An 18,612-nucleotide genomic window follows, 5' to 3' on the forward strand; every position below is an offset into this window, starting at 1 on the left:
GCACTATTTTCTTACTAATATTAATTTCCTTTAATTCCTCCTTCTCACTAGTCCCTTGGTTCCCTCGTATTTCTGGGAAGTTATCTGTGTTCTCTTCCGTGAAGACAGAACCAAAGTATTTGTTTAATTGCTCTGCCATTTCCCTGTTCCCCATTATAAATTCTCCTGTTTCTGACTGTAAGGAACCTACATTTGTCTTCACTAATCTTTTTCTTTTTACATACTGTAGAAGCTTTTACAGTCCACTTTTATGTTCCTTGCAAGTTTACTCTCATACTCTATTTTTCCTCTTAATCAATCTCTTGGTCCTTTTTTGCTGAATTCTAAACTGCTCCCAATCCTCAGGCTTGCTACTTTTTCTGGCAACTTTACATGACGCCTCTTTGGATTTAATACTATCCTTAATTTCTTTTGTTAGCCATGGTTGGGCCGCTTTTCCTTTTGTGTTTTTGCGCCTGAAAGGAATGTATATTTGTTGCAATTCATTCATTCGTTCCTTAAATGTTAGCCATTGCCTATCCACCGTCATGCCTTTTAATGAAGCTTCCCAATCTATCATAGCCAACTCACTCCTCATACCTTCGTAGTTTCCTTTGTTTAAGATTTAGGACCCTAGTTTTGGATTGGACGACTTCACTTTCCATCTTAATGAAGAATTCTATCATGTTATGGTCACTCTTCCCTAAAGGACCCCGAACAACAAGATTATTAATTAACCCCTTCTCATTGCACAATACCCAATCTTGGATAGCCTGTTCCCTGGTTGGCTCCTCAACGTATTGGTCTAAAAAACCATCTCTTACACACTCCAGGAATTTATCCTCCACAGTATTATTGCTAATTTGGTTTGGCCAGTCGAAATGTAGATTAAAGTCACCCATGATTACTGTATACATGTTACATGCATCTCTAATTTCCTGTTTGATGCCGTCCCCTACATTACCACTACTGTTTGGAGGCCTATAGACAACTCCCACCAGTGTTTTCTGCCCCTTGGTGCTTCTTAACTCCACCCAGACTGATTCTACATCTTGATTTTCTGAGCCAATATCCTTTCTCACTATTGCTCTGATTTCATCCTTTACGAACAACGCCACCCCACCTCCTTTTCCTATTTGCCTGTCCTTCATAAATATCGAATACCCTTGGATATTCAACTCCCAGCCTTGGTCACCCTGCAGCCATGTCTCCGCAATTGCTATTATATCATATCCGTTTACATCTAATTGCGCTGTTAATTCATCTACCTTATTCGAATGTTTCGTGTGTTCAGATACTGTGCCTTTAGATTTGTCTTTTTAATATTTTCAGACATCTTAACATTTTTTTGTGCTATGGCCCTATTTGACTTATTATCATTTTTTTCTTCCCCGGACCCTATTTGTTGTCTTTTGTTTGTACGCTCTGTCCCTTCCTGACACAATCTGGTTATCCTTATCCCAATCACTTTCCCGCACTGCTTCTTTGTCTTTTCTATTTAGCATTCTAGATTTCTCTCCACCGGGACCCTCCCCTCACCCTGATTTAGTTTAAAGCCCTATCTCCCTGTTATTCGATTTGCTGGAACTCTGGTCCCAGCATGGTTCAGGTGAAGCCCGTCCCAACAGAACAGCTCCCTCTTTCCCCAGTACTGGTGGCAGTGCCCCGTAAATCGAAACCCACTTCTCCCACACCAATCTTTGAGCCACACATTCATCTCTCTGATCTGATTTACCCTGTGCTCATTTGCTTGTGGCTCAGGTAATAATCCGGAGATTATCACCTTTGTGGTTCTGCTAGTGGGGTTACATTTGCCACCCTCTAATCTGCAGGAACCATTCCAGAATCTATAGAATTTTGGAAGATGACAACCAATGCATCCACTATCTCTTTCAAAACCCTGGGATGTAGATCATCAGGCCTTTCTGTGGGAGACCAGAACCAGGGGCCATAAATATACACTGTCACTAATAAATCCAATAGGGAATTTAGGAGAAACTTCATTACCCAGAGAGTGGTGAGAATGTGGAACTTGCTACCACAAGGAGCAGTTGAGGAGGATAGCATAGATGCCTTTAAGGGGGAGCTGGATAAACACGAGGGAGAAAGGAATAGAAGGATATGCTGATAGGGTGAGATGATGTGGGAAGGGAGGAGGCTCGTATGGAGCATAAACACCGGCATAGACCCGTTGGGCCGAATGGCCTGTTTCTGTGATGTAGACTCGATGTAACTCGATGTACAGACTGGCAACTCCTTAGAGTTGTGGCACATATATAAATAAGTTTGTAACTGACAGAAGTGCTGATTGATTGTTTTAATAGTGTAAACATACACACGTGTAAACATTAATAGTGTTACTATTAGTGAATAAGGCCAGTATTGCACCTGAGCTTCAGCAGGAAAACAGTCCCCCTTCTCCTCTCCCCCAGGGAGTCCGCGGGGGGGGAGGGGGGACGTGAACCCGGGTCGGCCCGCGGGGGAGGGGGACATGAGCCTGGGTCACCCGCGGGGGGGGGGGGGAAAGACGTGAACCCGGGTCGGCCCGCAGCGGGGGGGGGGGGAAAGACGTGAACCCGGGTCGGCCCGCAGCGGGGGGGGGGGGGGAAAGACGTGAACCCGGGTCGGCCCGCAGCGGGGGAGGGGGACGGGGGGAGAGAACGTGAGGCCCGGGTCGGCCCGCGGGGGAGGGGGACATGAGCCTGGGTCACCCACGTGGCGGGGGGGGGGGAAAGACGTGAACCCGGGTCGGCCCGCAGCGGGGGGGGGGGGGGGACGCGAACCCGGGTCGGCCCGCGGGGGGGGGGGACGGGGGGAGAGAACGTGAGGCCCGGGTCGGCCCGCGGGGGGGGGGGACGGGGGGAGAGAACGTGAGGCCCGGGTCGGCCCGCGGGGGGGGGGGGACGGGGGGAGAGAACGTGAGGCCCGGGTCGGCCCGCGGGGGAGGGGGACATGAGCCTGGGTCACCCACGTGGCGGGGGGGGGGGGAAAGACGTGAACCCGGGTCGGCCCGGGGGCGAACTGAATGTGTTCAGACTCGTCTCTAATTGTGATCTTGTGGTTTTGCATAATTTGCGTGAGAGGGGGATGGAATGGGCAATGAGGGCGGTGTCTGCAGGTGAACAGTCGAGCAGTCAGGCTCAGGCCACAGCTGGTAAACTACAAATTGCTTAACAGTCCATTGAGGTGCAGTGTGCACGAGGAACATTGACTAAATAAGGCCAGCTCTTCCTCACCGATTCAGAGGATGCCCACACGTGGTCCGAGGCAGTCCCTGTCAAAGGTTTATACAAAATCTACAGCCCATAACTTCCATTACACGGAAGTGAATAAAAAGTTTTGGTGAAGATCGTGTTAGAATCCGTCACACTCACACGCTGGACCCGTGGCCCCGTCACACTCACACGCTGGACACGTGGCCCCGTCACACTCACACGCTGGACACGTGGCCCCGTCACACTCACACGCTGGACCCGTGGCCCCGTCACACTCACACGCTGGACCCGTGGCCCCGTCACACTCACACGCAGGGCCCGTGGCCCCGTCACACTCACACGCAGGGCCCGTGGCCCCGTCACACTCACACGCAGGGCCCGTGGCCCCGTCACACTCACACGCTGGACACGTGGCCCCGTCACACTCACACGCTGGACACGTGGCCCCGTCACACTCACACGCTGGACCCGTGGCCCCGTCACACTCACACGCTGGACCCGTGGCCCCGTCACACTCACACGCAGGGCCCGTGGCCCCGTCACACTCACACGCTGGACCCGTGGCCCCGTCACACTCACACGCAGGGCCCGTGGCCCCGTCACACTCACACGCAGGGCCCGTGGCCCCGTCACACTCACACGCAGGGCCCGTGGCCCCGTCACACTCACACGCTGGACTCGTGAGCCCGTCACACTCACACGCAGGGCCCGTGGCCCCGTCACACTCACAAGCTGGACTCGTGGGCCCGTCACACTCACACGCAGGGCCCGTGGCCCCGTCACACTCTGGTGTCTGGGTTGAAGACCTGGCGACAATCCTGCCTGGGTTTAGTTCGCACAGTGATCCAGCCCGCTATTGAAAGCCTGGACTGATGGGTCTGACTCCACACCAGTCTCACCCACAGTCACATGGTGTCGCTGGGCTGACGGTCAGTCAGTAACTGCTGGCTCTGTGCGCACAAACCTTGCAGTTCTTGTGTCACATGTTTCGTCGCAGTGACGATGCTCTAAGACACGTGCGAGGAGCTGGACCGCCAGAAACACCATTTGCTCTTCGTGTGCTGCTTGTGCAGGAGCTCAGTCTCACGTTGGCGCTCTGTGCTGGCACGGCGATAGCGATCTTCCTCCTTCAGGTACCACACCGGTGGCCAGCGGAACTTGGCAAAGTGCATCTGGTTCTCTAGGGAGATAACAAGGAGGCAAAGATCTCAAGAGCAGCACACAAGAAACACACTGCTTTCCACAAGACTATCAAACAATCTGCCAGGCTTCTCTGCTGGACAGAGAGGGACGGGCAGACAGAGGGACACAGAGAGAGACGGGCAGACAGAGAGACACAGAGAGAGACGGGCAGACAAGGAGACAGACAGACACAGAGACGGACGGACAGAGAGAGCGAGAGAGAGAGACGGACAGAGAGAGCGAGAGAGACGGACGGACAGAGACAGCGAGAGAGAGAGAGACGGACAGAGAGAGCGAGAGAGAGAGACGGACAGAGAGAGCGAGAGAGAGAGACGGACAGAGAGAGCGAGAGAGAGAGACGGACAGAGAGAGCGAGAGAGAGAGACGGACAGAGAGAGCGAGAGAGAGAGACGGACAGAGAGAGCGAGAGAGAGAGACGGACAGAGAGAGCGAGAGAGAGAGACGGACAGAGAGAGCGAGAGAGAGAGACGGACAGAGAGAGCGAGAGAGAGAGACGGACAGAGAGAGCGAGAGAGAGAGACGGACAGAGAGAGCGAGAGAGAGAGACGGACAGAGAGAGCGAGAGAGAGAGACGGACAGAGAGAGCGAGAGAGAGAGACGGACAGAGAGAGCGAGAGAGAGGGACGGACAGAGAGAGCGAGAGAGAGGGACGGACAGAGAGAGCGAGAGAGAGGGACGGACAGAGAGAGCGAGAGAGACGGACGGACAGAGAGAGCGAGAGAGACGGACGGACAGAGACAGCGAGAGAGAGAGAGACGGACGGACAGAGAGAGCGAGAGAGACGGACGGACAGAGAGAGCGAGAGAGACGGACGGACAGAGAGAGCGAGAGAGAGAGACGGACGGACAGAGAGAGCGAGAGAGAGAGAGACGGACGGACAGAGAGAGCGAGAGAGACGGACGGACAGAGAGAGCGAGAGAGACGGACGGACAGAGAGAGCGAGAGAGACGGACGGACAGAGAGAGCGAGAGAGAGAGACGGACGGACAGAGAGAGCGAGAGAGAGATGGACGGACAGAGAGAGCGAGAGAGAGACGGACGGACAGAGAGAGCGAGAGAGAGACGGACGGACAGAGAGAGAGAACGAGAGACGGACGGACAGAGAGAGATGGACGGACGGACACAGAGAGAGAGAGAGACGGACGGACAGAGAGAGCGAGAGAGAGAGACGGACAGAGAGAGCGAGAGAGACGGACGGACAGAGAGAGCGAGAGAGAGAGACGGACGGACAGAGAGAGCGAGAGAGAGAGACGGACAGAGAGAGCGAGAGAGACGGACGGACAGAGAGAGCGAGAGAGAGAGACGGACGGACAGAGAGAGCAAGAGAGAGAGACGGACGGACAGAGAGAGAACGAGAGACGGACGGACAGAGAGAGAACGAGAGACGGACGGACAGAGAGAGAGAGAGAGAGAGACGGACGGAGAGAGAGAGAGAGAGAGAGAGCGCGAGAGACGGACAGAGAGAGAGGCGGACAGAGAGAGAGAGGGAGAGCCAGGACGGGTAGGGGGAGGTTGAGAGAGGGAGGTTGAGAGAAGGAGATGGACAGAAAGACAGACAGACAGAGAGATAAGAAACAACAAGGGGCAGAAAACACGATTGGAAGTAGTTTATAGGCCCCTAAACAGTAGTTATACTGTTGGACAGAATATTAATCAGGAAATGAAAAGAGCTTGTAACAAAGGTAATGTAATAATCGTGGGGGATTTTAATCTGCATATAAACTGGACAAATGAAATTGGTAAAGGTAGTTTGGAGGACGAGTTCATCGAATGCATTTGAGACAGTTTCTTAGAACAATACTTCATGGAACCAACCAGGGAACAGACTATTTTAGACCTTGTATTGTGTAATGAGACAGGGGTAATTAGTAATCTCACAGTAAGGGATCCTCTGGGGAAGAGTGATCATAATATGATAGAATTTCACATCGAGTTCGAGAGTGACATGCTCATCACAGAAACATAGAAAATAGGAGCAGGAGTAGGCCATTCGGCCCTTCGAGCCTGCTCCCCCATTCAATATGATCATGGCTGATCCTCTATCTCAATACCATATTCCCGCTCTCTCCCCATACCCCTTGATGCCTTTTGTGTCTAGAAATCTATCTCGCTCCTTCTTAAATATATTCAGTGACTTGGCCTCCACAGCCTTCTGTGGTAGAGAATTCCACAGGTTCACCACCCTCTGAGTGAAGAAATTTCTCCTCATCTCAGTCCTAAATGTCCTACCCCATATCCTGAGACTGTGACCCCTCGTTCTGAACCCCCCAGCCAGGGGAAACATCCTCCCTGCATCCAGTCTGTCGAGCCCTGTCAGAATTTTATATGTTTCAATGAGATCCCCTCTCATTCTTCTAAACTCAAGTGAATACAGTCCGAGTCGACCCAATCTCTCCTCATACGATAGTCCTGCTATCCCAGGAATCAGTCTGGTGAGGTGAAAGTGACTGCCCTTGACATCAAGGCAGCATTTGACCGAGTGTGGCACCAAGGAGCCCTAGTAAAATTGAAGTCCATGGGAATCAGGGGGAAAACTCTCCAGTGGCTGGAGTCACACCGAGCACGAAGGAAGATGGTAGTGGTTGTTGGAGGCCAATCATCTCAGCCCCAGGGCATTGCTGCAGGAGTTCCTCAGGGCAGTGTCCTGGGCCCAACCATCTTCAGCTGCTTCATCAATGACCTTCCCTCCATCATAAGGTCAGAAATGGGGATGTTCGCTGATGACTGCACAGTGTTCAGTTCCATTCGCAACCCCTCAGATAATGAAGCAGTCCGAGCCCGCATGCAGCAAGACCTGGACAACATCCAGGCTTGGGCTCAAAAGTGGCAAGTAACATTCGCGCCAGATAAGTGCCAGGCAATGACCATCTCCAACAAGAGAGAGTCCAACCACCTCCCCTTGACATTCAACGGCATTACCATCGCCGAATCCCCCACCATCAACATCCTGGGGGTCACCATTGACCAGAAACTGAACTGGACCAGCCATATAAATACTGTGGCTACGAGAGCAGGTCAGAGGCTGGGTGTTCTGCGGCGAGTGACTCACCTCCTGACTCCCCAAAGCCTTTCCACCATCGACAAGGCACAAGTCAGGAGTGTGATGGAATACTCTCCACTTGCCTGGATGAGTGCAGCTCCAACAACACTCAAGAAGCTCGACACCATCCAAGATAAAGCAGCCCGCTTCATTGGCACCCCATCCATCACCCTAAACATTCACTCCCTTCACCACCGGTGCACTGTGGCTGCAGTGTGTACCATCCACAGGATGCACTGCAGCAACTCGCCAAGGCTTCTTCAACAGCACCTCCCAAACCCGCGACCTCTATCACCTAGAAGGACAAGGGCAGCAGGCACATGGGAACAACACCACCTGCACGTTCCCCTCCAAGTCACACACCATCCCGACTTGGAAATATATCGCCGTTCCTTCATCGTCGCTGGGTCAAAATCCTGGAACTCCCTTCCTAACAGCACTGTGGGAGAACCGTCACCACACGGACTGCAGCGGTTCAAGAAGGCGGCTCACCACCACCTTCTCAAGGGCAATTAGGGATGGGCAATAAATGCCGGCCTCACCAGCGATGCCCACATCCCGTGAACGAATAAAAAAAAAAAAAAATTCGCTGCACTCCCTCTATGGCAAGTATATCCTTTCTTAGGTAAGGAGACCAAAACTGCACACAATACTCCAGGTGTGGTCTCACCAAGGCCCTGTATAACTGCAGTAAGACATCCTTGCTTCTGTACTCAAATCCTCTTGCAATGAAGACCAACATACCATTTGCCTTCCTAATTGCTTGCTGCACCTGCATGTTTGCTTTCAGTGACTGGTGTACAAGGACACCCAGGTCCCTTTGTACATCAACATTTCCCAATCTATCACCATTTAAATAATTCCCTGCCTTTCTGTTTTTCCTTCCGAAGTGGATAACTTCACATTTATCCACATTATATTCCATCTGCCATGTATTTGCCCACTCACCCAACTTGTCTAAATCGCCTTGGCGCCTCTTCGCATCCTCCTCACAGCTCATGATCCCACCTAGTTTTGTGTCGCCAGCAAACTTGGAAATATTACATTTAGTTCCCTCATCCAAATCATTGATATATATTGTGAATAGCTGGGGCCCAAGCACTGATCCCTGCGGTACCCCACTAGTCACTGCCTGCCACCCGGAAAAAGACCCGTTTATTCCTACTCCCTGTTTCCTGTCTGTCAACCAATTCTCAATCCATGCCAGTATATTACCCCCAATCCCATGTGCTTTAATTTTGCACACTAACCTCTTGTGTGGGACCTTATCAAAGGTCTTCTGAAAGCTTCTTTGCTTAAGTCCGAAACTAGTCTTAAACTTAAATGAAGCCAGTTACGTAGGTATGGGGGGTGAGTTGGTTAAGGTAGATTGGGAAATTAGATTAAAGGATATGACAGTAGATAAGCAATGGTGAAAATTTAAAGAAATATTTCATAATTCTCAATGAATATACATTCCATTGAGGAATAAAAACTCCACGGGAAAAATGATCCATCCGTGACTAACTAAAGAAGTTAAGGAGAGTATTAGATTAAAAGAAGAGGCTTATAATGTTGCGAAGAAGAGTAGTGAGCCTGAGGATTGGGAGAGTTTCAGAAACCAGCAAAGGACGACCAAAAAATTTATAAAAAGGGAGAAAATAGAATATGAAAATAAACTAGCAAGAAATATAAAAACGGATTGTAAAAGCTTCTACAGTAGGAAGAGAGTAGAGAAAGTAAACGTGGGTCCCCTAGAGACTGAGAGAGGAGAAATTATAATGGGGAATCAGGAAATGGCAGAGACATTGAACAAATATTTTGTATCTGTCTTCACAGTAAAGACACAAAAAATGTACCAGAAATAGTGGGGAACCAAGGGGTAAATGAGAGTGAGGAACTTAAAGTAATTAATATCAGTCGAGAAAAAGTACTGGAGGAATTAATGGGACTAAAAGTCGATAAATCCCCTGGACCTGATGGCCGACATCCAAGGGTTCTAAAAGAGGTGGCTGCAGAGATAGTGGATGCATTGGTTGTGATCTTCCAAAATTCCCCAGATTCTGGAACGGTCCCAGCGGATTGGAAGGTAGCAAATGTAATCCCGCTATTCAAGAAAGGAGGGAGAGAGAAAACAGGGAACGACAGGCCAGTTAGCCTGACATCAGTCATCGGGAAAATGCTGGAATCCATTATTAAGGAAGTGGTAACAGGGCACTTAGAAAATCATAATATGATTAGGCAGAGTCAACATGGTTTTATGGAAGGAAAATCGTGTTTGACAAATTTATTAGAGTTTTTGGAGGATGTAACTAGGAGGGTGGATAAAGGGGGAACCAGTGGATGAAGTATATTTGGATTTTCAAAAGGCATTCGATAAGGTGCCACATAAGAGGGCTCATGGGATTGGGGTTAATGTATTTGCATTGATACAGGATTGGTTAACGGACAGAAAACAGAGAGTAGGAATGAACAGACGTGGATTCACTGTGGAGCATCCGCGATGCTGAGACTATCGTGGATAGCACGTTCAGTGAGGTGGTCACACCGCAGGTAAAGATTACGCAGGCAGAAAGGAAATGGGTGACCGCCAGGCAGAGTAAAAGGACGAGGCAGGTAGAGCAGGAGTCCCCTGGGGCCATCTCCCTCTCAAACAGATATACCGCTTTAGATACTGTTGGGGGAGATGGCTTATCAGGGGAAAGCAGCAAGAGCCAGGTTCGGGGCACCACGGATGACTCAGCTGCACAGGAGGGGAGGAAAAAGAATGGGAGAGCAATAGTGATAGGGATTCCATCGTAAGAGGAACAGACAGGCGTTTCTGTGGCCGCAGACGTGACTCCAGGATGGTATGTTGCCTCCCTGGTGCAAGGGTCAAGGATGTCACGGAACGGCTGCAGGATATTCTGAAGGGGGAGGGTGAACAGCCAGTAGTCGTGGTCCATATCGGTACCAACGACATGGGTAAAAAAGGGGATGAGGTCCTGCAAGCAGAATATTATGGGTCAGGAAATAAGTTAAAAAGCAGGACCTCTAAGGTAATAATCTCAGGATTACTCCCAGTGCAACGTGCTAGCGAGAGCAGAAATAGGAGAATAGACCAGATGAATGCGTGGCTTGAGAGATGGTGTCGGAGGGAGGGTTTAAATTCCTGAGGCGTTGGGACCGATTCTGGGAAAGGCGGGACCTGTACAAGCTGGACGGGCTGCACCCAAGCAGAACCGGGACCAATATCCTCATGGGGGCAGTTGCTAGTTCTGTTGGGGAGGGTTTAAACTAGTATGGCAGGGGGATGGGAACCAAAGGGCAGGTACAGATAGGACAAATTCAGACCAGGAAACGGAAAGTAGAAAAGCAGTTCGTGACGTAGTTAACGACTCAGAAAGGCAAAAGAAGCAAAGGTGAAATAGAGTTCAGCACAGGAATTTGATGGGGTTAAAGGGGATATACTTCAATGCAAGGAGTATTACAAACAAAGCAGATGAGCTAAGGGCACAGATAGACACATGGCAGCACGATATCATTGTTATAACGGAAACCTGGCTTAAAGAGGGGGATAATTGGCAGCTCAATATCCCTGGATATAGAGTTTTCAGGCAGGATAGAGTGGGTGATAAAAAAGGAGGGGGAGTAGCATTATTGGTTAAAGAATCAATTCCAGTTGTGAGAAGGGATGATCTGCTAAATGGATCATCAATCGAGGCCATATGGGTTGAGCTAAGAAATAAAAAAGTGGCAGTCACACTAGGAGTGAACTATAGACCCCCGAATAGCGAAAGGGAGATAGAAGAACAAATGTGTAGGCAAATTTCCGAGTGCAAAAATAAGAGGGCAATAATAGTCGGGGACTTCAACTACCCTAACATCAACTGGGATTCAAACAGTGTGAGGGGCACAGAGGGGGCAAAATTCTTGATCGGTGTCCAGGAGAACTTTTATAGCCAGTACGTGACAAGCCCAACAGAGGGGATGCAGAGTGAGATCCTAAATGAATATTTCGCATCGGTATTTACGGTTGAGAAAGGCATGGATGTTAGGGAACTTGGGGAAATAAATAGTGATGTCTTGAGGAGTGTACATATTACAGAGAGGGAGGTGCTGGAAGTCTTAACGCGCATCAAGGTAGATAAATCTCCGGGACCTGATGAAATGTATCCCAGGACGTTATGGGAGGTTAGGGAGGAAATTGCGGGTCCCCTAGCAGAGATATTTGAATCATCGACAGCTACAGGTGAGGTGCCTGAAGATTGGAGGGTAGCAAATGTTGTGCCTTTGTTTAAGAAGGGCGGCAGGGAAAAGCCTGGGAACGACAGACCGGTGAGCCTGACATCTGTAGTGGGTAAGTTGTTCGAGGGTATTCTGAGAGACAGGATCTACAGGCATTTGGAGAGGCAGGGACTGATTAGGAACAGTCAGCATGGTTTTGTGAGAGGAAAATCATGTCTCACGAATTTGATTGAGTGTTTTGAAGGGGTAACCAAGAAGATAGATGAGGGCTGTGCAGTAGACGTGGTCAACATGGACTTTAGCAAAGCCTTTGACAAGGTACCGCATGGTAGGTTGTTACATAAGGTTAAATCTCATGGGATCCAAGGTGAGGTAGCCAATTGGATACAACATTGGATTGACGACAGAAGACAAAGGGTGGTTGTAGAGGGTTGTTTTTCAAACTGGAGGCCTGTGACCAGCGGTGTGCCTCAGGGATCGGTGCTGGGTCCGCTGTTATTTGTTATTTATATTAATGATTTGGATGAGAATTTAGGAGGCATGGTTAATAAGTTTGCAGATGACACCAAGATTGGTGGCATTGTGGACAGTGAAGAAGGTTATCTAGGATTGCAACGGGATCTTGATAAATTGGGCCAGTGGGCCGATGAATGGCAGATGGAGTTTAATTTAGATAAATGTGAGGTGATGCATTTTAGTAGATCGAATCGGGCCAGGACCTACTCCGTTAATGGTAGGGCGTTGGGGAGAGTTATAGAACAAAGAGATCTGGGAGTACAGGTTCATAGCTCCTTGAAAGTGGAGTCACAGGTGGATAGGGTGGTGAAGAAGGCATTCAGCATGCTTGGTTTCATTGGTCAGAACATTGAATACAGGAGTTGGGATGTCTTGTTGAAGTTGTACAAGACATTAGTAAGGCCACACTTGGAATACTGTGTACAGTTCTGGTCACCCTATTATAGAAAGGATATTATTAAACTAGAAAGAGTGCAGAAAAGATTTACTAGGATGCTACCGGGACTTGATGGTTTGACTTATAGGGAGAGGTTGGATAGACTGGGACTTTTTTCCCTGGAGAGTAGGAGGTTAAGGGGTGATCTTATCGAAGTCTATAAAATAATGAGGGGCATAGATAAGGTAGATCGTCAAAATCTTTTCCCAAAGTCTATAACGAGGGGGCATAGATTTAAGGTGAGAGGGGAGAGATACAAAAGGGTCCAGAGGGGCAATTTTTTCACTCAAAGGGTGGTGAGTGTCTGGAACGAGCTGCCAGAGGCAGTAGTAGAGGCGGGTACAATTTTGTCTTTTAAAAAGCATTTGGACAGTTACATGGGTAAGATTGGTATAGAGGGATATGGGCCAAGTGCAGGCAATTGGGACTAGCTTAGTGGTATAAACTGGGCGACATGGACATGTTGGGCCGAAGGGCCTGTTTCCATGTTGTGAACTTCTATGATTCTAAGGACCAGAGGACATAGATTTAAGGTGATTGGCAAAAGAAACAAAGGTGACATGAGGAAAAACTTTTTACACAGTGAGTGGTTAGGATCTGGAATGCACTGCCCGAGGGGGTGGTGGAGGCAGATTCAACCATGGCCTTCAAAAGGGAACTGGATAAATACTTGAAAGTAAAAAATTGGCAGGGCTACGGGGAAAGGGTGGGGGAGTAGGACTGACTGGATTGCTCTCGCATAGAGCCGGCACGGACTCGATGGGCCGAATGGCCTCATTTCGTGCTGTAAACATTCTATGATTCTAGGCGAGCTCTGTGTGGGGACTACCTGCCGACATGTGTCTCATCTCCTTCGGAAATTTGCGGCAGATGCTGTTGTAGTTGGTACAGATGTGATGGAGGCACCAAGTGGCCAGCTGTCCCGCATTATGGAACTGAAAGAAAAGAACAGCAATTGAAAACTCTTACAGGGGAAGAAAGGAGCCCGGAGACCGGACCAGGGGCCCGGAGACCAGACAGGAGCCCGGAGACCGGACCAGGGGCCCGGAGACCAGACAGGAGCCCGGAGACCGGACCAGGGGCCCGGAGACCAGACAGGAGCCCGGAGACCGGACCAGGGGCCCGGAGACCAGACAGGAGCCCGGAGACCGGACCAGGGGCCCGGAGACCAGACAGGAGCCCGGAGACCGGACCAGGGGCCCGGAGACCAGACAGGAGCCCGGAGACCGGACCAGGGGCCCGGAGACCGGACCAGGGGCCCGGAGACCGGACCAGGGGCCCGGAGACCGGACCAGGGGCCCGGAGACTGGACCAGGGGCCCGGAGACCAGACAGGAGCCCGGCGACCGGGCCAAGGGCCCGGAGACCGGGCCAGGGGCCCGGAGACCGGACCAGGGGCCCGGAGACCGGACCAGGGGCCCGGAGACCGGACCAGGAGCTCGGAGATCAGACAGGGGCCCGGAGACCGGACCAGGGGCCCGGAGACCGGGCCAGGGGCCCGGAGACCGGACCAGGGGCCCGGAGACCGGACCAGGAGCTCGGAGATCAGACAGGAGCCCGGAGATCAGACAGGGGCCCGGAGACCGGACCAGGGGCCCGGAGACCGGACCAGGGGCCCGGAGATCAGACAGGAGCCCGGAGACCGGACCAGGGGCCCGGAGACCGGACCAGGGGCCCGGAGACCGGACCAGGGGCCCGGAGATCAGACAGGAGCCCGGAGACCGGACCAGGGGCCCGGAGACCGGACCAGGGGCCCGGAGACCGGACCAGGGGCCCGGAGACCGGACCAGGGGCCCGGAGACCGGACCAGGGGCCCGGAGACCGGACCAGGGGCCCGGAGACCGGACCAGGGGCCCGGAGACCGGACCAGGGGCCCGGAGACCGGACCAGGGGCCCGGAGACCGGACCAGGGGCCCGGAGACCGGACCAGGGGCCCGGAGACCGGACCAGGGGCCCGGAGACCGGACCAGGGGCCCGGAGACCGGACAGGACACAAGGGGTCCCAACATCCTTGAGGCATCTCACACAGTGGGCCCCTCCGCCCTGCCCCACCAATACCCCTCAGCCCCGCCCTGCCCCACCAATACCCCTCAGCCCCGCCCTGCCCCACCAATACCCCTCAGCCCCGCCCTGCCCCACCAATACCCCTCAGCCCCGCCCTGCCCCACCAATACCCCTCAGCCCCGCCCTGCCCCACCAATGCCCCTCAGCCCCGCCCTGCCCCACCAATACCCCTCAGCCCCGCCCTGCCCCACCAATACCCCTCAGCCCCGCCCTGCCCCACCAATACCCCTCAGCCCCGCCCTGCCCCACCAATACCCCTCAGCCCCGCCCTGCCCCACCAATACCCCTCAGCCCCGCCCTGCCCCACCAATACCCCTCAGCCCCGCCCTGCCCCACCAATACCCCTCAGCCCCGCCCTGCCCCACCAATACCCCTCAGCCCCGCCCTGCCCCACCAATACCCCTCAGCCCCGCCCTGCCCCACCAATACCCCTCAGCCCCGCCCTGCCATCCTCCCTCCCTCCCCACCCCTGGAACAGCCAATTTCTGATCCATTTCCAGGGCTTCTCCTGAAACCTCTGAAGTTTGAGTTTAATTAACAGCTTTTCATGTGGAAAATTAACCAAAGCCTTTTTGAAGGTGGAGCTTCACCGTGTTACAGGGATTCCCACAGGACACTTGGCACTTCCTCCACCTGATGAGGTTGGTCAGGAACACAGGAACAGGAGGAGGCCGTTCAGCCCCTCGAGCCTGTTACACAGGAACAGGAGGAGGCCGTTCAGCCCCTCGAGCCTGTTACACAGGAACAGGAGGAGGCCATTCAGCCCCTCGAGCCTGTTACACAGGAACAGGAGGAGGCCATTCAGCCCCTCGAGCCTGTTACACAGGAACAGGAGGAGGCCGTTCAGCCCCTCGAGCCTGTTACACAGGAACAGGAGGAGGCCATTCAGCCCCTCGAGCCTGTTACACAGGAACAGGAGGAGGCCATTCAGCCCCTCGAGCCTGTTACACAGGAACAGGAGGAGGCCCATTCAGCCCCTCGAGCCTGTTACACAGGAACAGGAGGAGGCCGTTCAGCCCCTCGAGCCTGTTACACAGGAACAGGAGGAGGCCCATTCAGCCCCTCGAGCCTGTTACACAGGAACAGGAGGAGGCCGTTCAGCCCCTCGAGCCTGTTACACAGGAACAGGAGGAGGCCCATTCAGCCCCTCGAGCCTGTTACACAGGAACAGGAGGAGGCCATTCAGCCCCTCGAGCCTGTTACACAGGAACAGGAGGAGGCCATTCAGCCCCTCGAGCCTGTTACACAGGAACAGGAGGAGGCCCATTCAGCCCCTCGAGCCTGTTACACAGGAACAGGAGGAGGCCGTTCAGCCCCTCGAGCCTGTTACACAAGAACAGGAGGAGGCCATTCAGCCCCTCGAGCCTGTTACACAGGAACAGGAGGAGGCCGTTCAGCCCCTCGAGCCTGTTACACAGGAACAGGAGGAGGCCGTTCAGCCCCTCGAGCCTGTTACACAGGAACAGGAGGAGGCCGTTCAGCCCCTCGAGCCTGTTACACAGGAACAGGAGGAGGCCGTTCAGCCCCTCGAGCCTGTTACACAGGAACAGGAGGAGGCCATTCAGCCCCTCAAGCCTGTTACACAGGAACAGGAGGAGGCCATTCAGCCCCTCGAGCCTGTTACACAAGAACAGGAGGAGGCCATTCAGCCCCTCGAGCCTGTTACACAGGAACAGGAGGAGGCCGTTCAGCCCCTCGAGCCTGTTACACAGGAACAGGAGGAGGCCGTGCAGCCCCTCAAGCCTGTTACACAAGAACAGGAGGAGGCCATTCAGCCCCTCGAGCCTGTTACACAGGAACAGGAGGAGGCCATTCAGCCCCTCGAGCCTGTTTTGCCATTCAATTTGATCATAGCTCATCTGTATCTTATCTCCATTTAGCCACCTTAGAATCATAGAAAGGTTACAGCACGACAGGAGGCCATTCGGCCCGTTGAGTCCGTGCTGGCTCTATGCAAGAGCAATCCAGCTAGTCCCACTCCCCTGCCCGATCCCCGTAGCCCTGCAAATTTTTTTCCTTTCAAGTACTTATCCAGTTCCCTTTTGAAGGCCATGATTGAATCTGCCTCCACCACCCCCTCGGGCAGTGCATTCCAGATCCTAACCACTCGCTGGGTAAAGAAGTTTTTCCTCATGTCACCTTTGGTTCTTTTGCCAATCCCTTAAATCTATGTCCTCTGGTCCTTGACCCTTCCACCAATGGGAACAGTTTCTCTCTATCTACTCTGTCTAGACCCTTCATGATTTTGAACACCTCGATCAAATCTCCTTGGTTCTATAACCCTCAATACCCATGACAAGCAAAAATCGATCAATCTCAGTGTTGCAAATTTCACTGACCCCCGGCCTCAGCAGCTTTTTGGGGGAGAGAGTTCCAGATTTCCACCACCCTTTGTGTGAAGAAATGTTTCCTGACATCACCCCTGAACGGCCGAGCTCTGATTTTAAGGTTCTGCCCCCTTATTCTGGACTCCCCCCACCAGAGGAAATAGTTTCTCTCTATCGACCCTATCAAATCCTTTAATCATTTTAAGCTCCTCGATCAGATCACCTTTCAATCTTAAGGGAATACAAGCCAAGTATTTAAGAAACAGGAGGGATCAGACGGGGTAAATGTGAGGCGGTCATTGATGAGATTGGAGTGCATGTGTGTAAAAGCACGTAGTGTAGTAAATAAGGTCGGTGAGCTGCAGGCACAAGTCACCACATGGGACGATGATATTGTGGGAATAACAGCGACCTGGCTCAAGGAAGGGGAGGATTGGGACTTAATATTCCTGGCTACAAGGTATTCAGGAAAGATAGGGAAGGAAAGAAAGGAGGGGGAGGAGGGTGGCAGTATTGATCAAAGAAACTATTACAGTACTGGAAAGGGAAAAAAATTGCATGGATACAGGGAAAGAGCAGGGAATGGGAACTAACGATTGCTCTCACAAAGAGCCGGCACGGGCTCGATGGGCTGAATGGCCTCCTGTGCTGTAACCATTCTATGATGTAGTTGAGGGGTCAAAAACAGAATCGATTTGGTTCGAATTGAGGAACAACAGAGGAGCTATTCCACTACTGGGTGTGTACTACAGACCAGCAAATAGTGGGAAGGAGATAGAGGAGAACACTTGCAGGCACATTACAGAAAGATGCAAGAACTATAGAGTAGTGATAATGGGGGACTTCAATTACCCCAATATAGACTGGGACAGTAACAGGGTAAAGGGCAAAGAGGGGAGGGATTCCTGAAATGTGTTCAAGAACTTTCTGGAACAGTGTGTTTCCAGCCCAACCAGGAAGGAAGCAGAGCTGGATCTAGTACTGGGAATGAAGTGGGGCAGGTGGGGCATGTTTCAGTGGGGGAGCATTTGGGAAACAGTGATCATAATATTATCAGGTGTAGAATAGTTATGGAAAAGGACAAGGAACAATCAAACGTGAAAATACTAGGTAGTAGAAAGGCTGGCTGTACTTAAAGTAGATAAGTCACCTGGTCCGGATGGGATGCATCCCAGGTTACTGAGGGCAGAAATTGCGGGGGTACTGGCCATAATCTTCCAAACATCCGTAGATCCTGGGGTGGTGCCAGAGGGCTGGAGAATTGCAAATGTTACACCCTTGTTAAAAAAAGGGTGTAAGGATAAACCCAGCAACTACAGGCCAGTCAGTTTAACCTCAGTGGTGGGGAAACTTTTAGAAACGATAATCCAGGACAGAATTAACAGTCACTTGGACGAGGGTGGATTGATTAGTGAAGACAAATGTAGGTCCCTTACAGTCAGAAATGGGGGAAATTATAATGGGGAGCAAAGAAATGGCAGAACAATTAAACACATACTTTGGTTCTGTCTTCACAAAGAAGGACACAAATAACCTCCCAGAAATGTTAGGGAACCAAGGGTCTAGTGCGAGGGAGGAACTGAAGCAAACCAGTATTCGTAAAAAAGAATAGTGCGAGGGAAATTAAT

General features: G+C 51.9%; 1 protein-coding gene across 2 annotated transcripts in view; it reads right to left on the bottom strand.

The window, feature by feature from the left end:
- Positions 1 to 2,281: 2,281 nt before the first annotated feature.
- The window catches only part of LOC137309991 (rho-related BTB domain-containing protein 2-like), a 207,299-nt gene continuing 190,968 nt past the window's right edge, over positions 2,282 to 18,612 (bottom strand). Inside the window, exons 7-8 of one of the 2 annotated variants that reach the window (XM_067978062.1) lie at positions 13,424 to 13,529; positions 2,282 to 4,374 (exon numbers count right to left, since the gene is read on the bottom strand). In XM_067978062.1, the coding sequence (XP_067834163.1) occupies positions 4,202 to 4,374; positions 13,424 to 13,529 (279 nt within the window). In that variant the 3' untranslated portion in view covers positions 2,282 to 4,201. The remainder of the gene's footprint in view (positions 4,375 to 13,423; positions 13,530 to 18,612) is intronic. The other variant, XM_067978002.1, reaches the window with a different exon arrangement.

The sequence above is a fragment of the Heptranchias perlo genome, chromosome 1 (genome assembly GCF_035084215.1).
Source record: "Heptranchias perlo isolate sHepPer1 chromosome 1, sHepPer1.hap1, whole genome shotgun sequence".
Lineage (NCBI taxonomy): Eukaryota > Metazoa > Chordata > Chondrichthyes > Hexanchiformes > Hexanchidae > Heptranchias > Heptranchias perlo.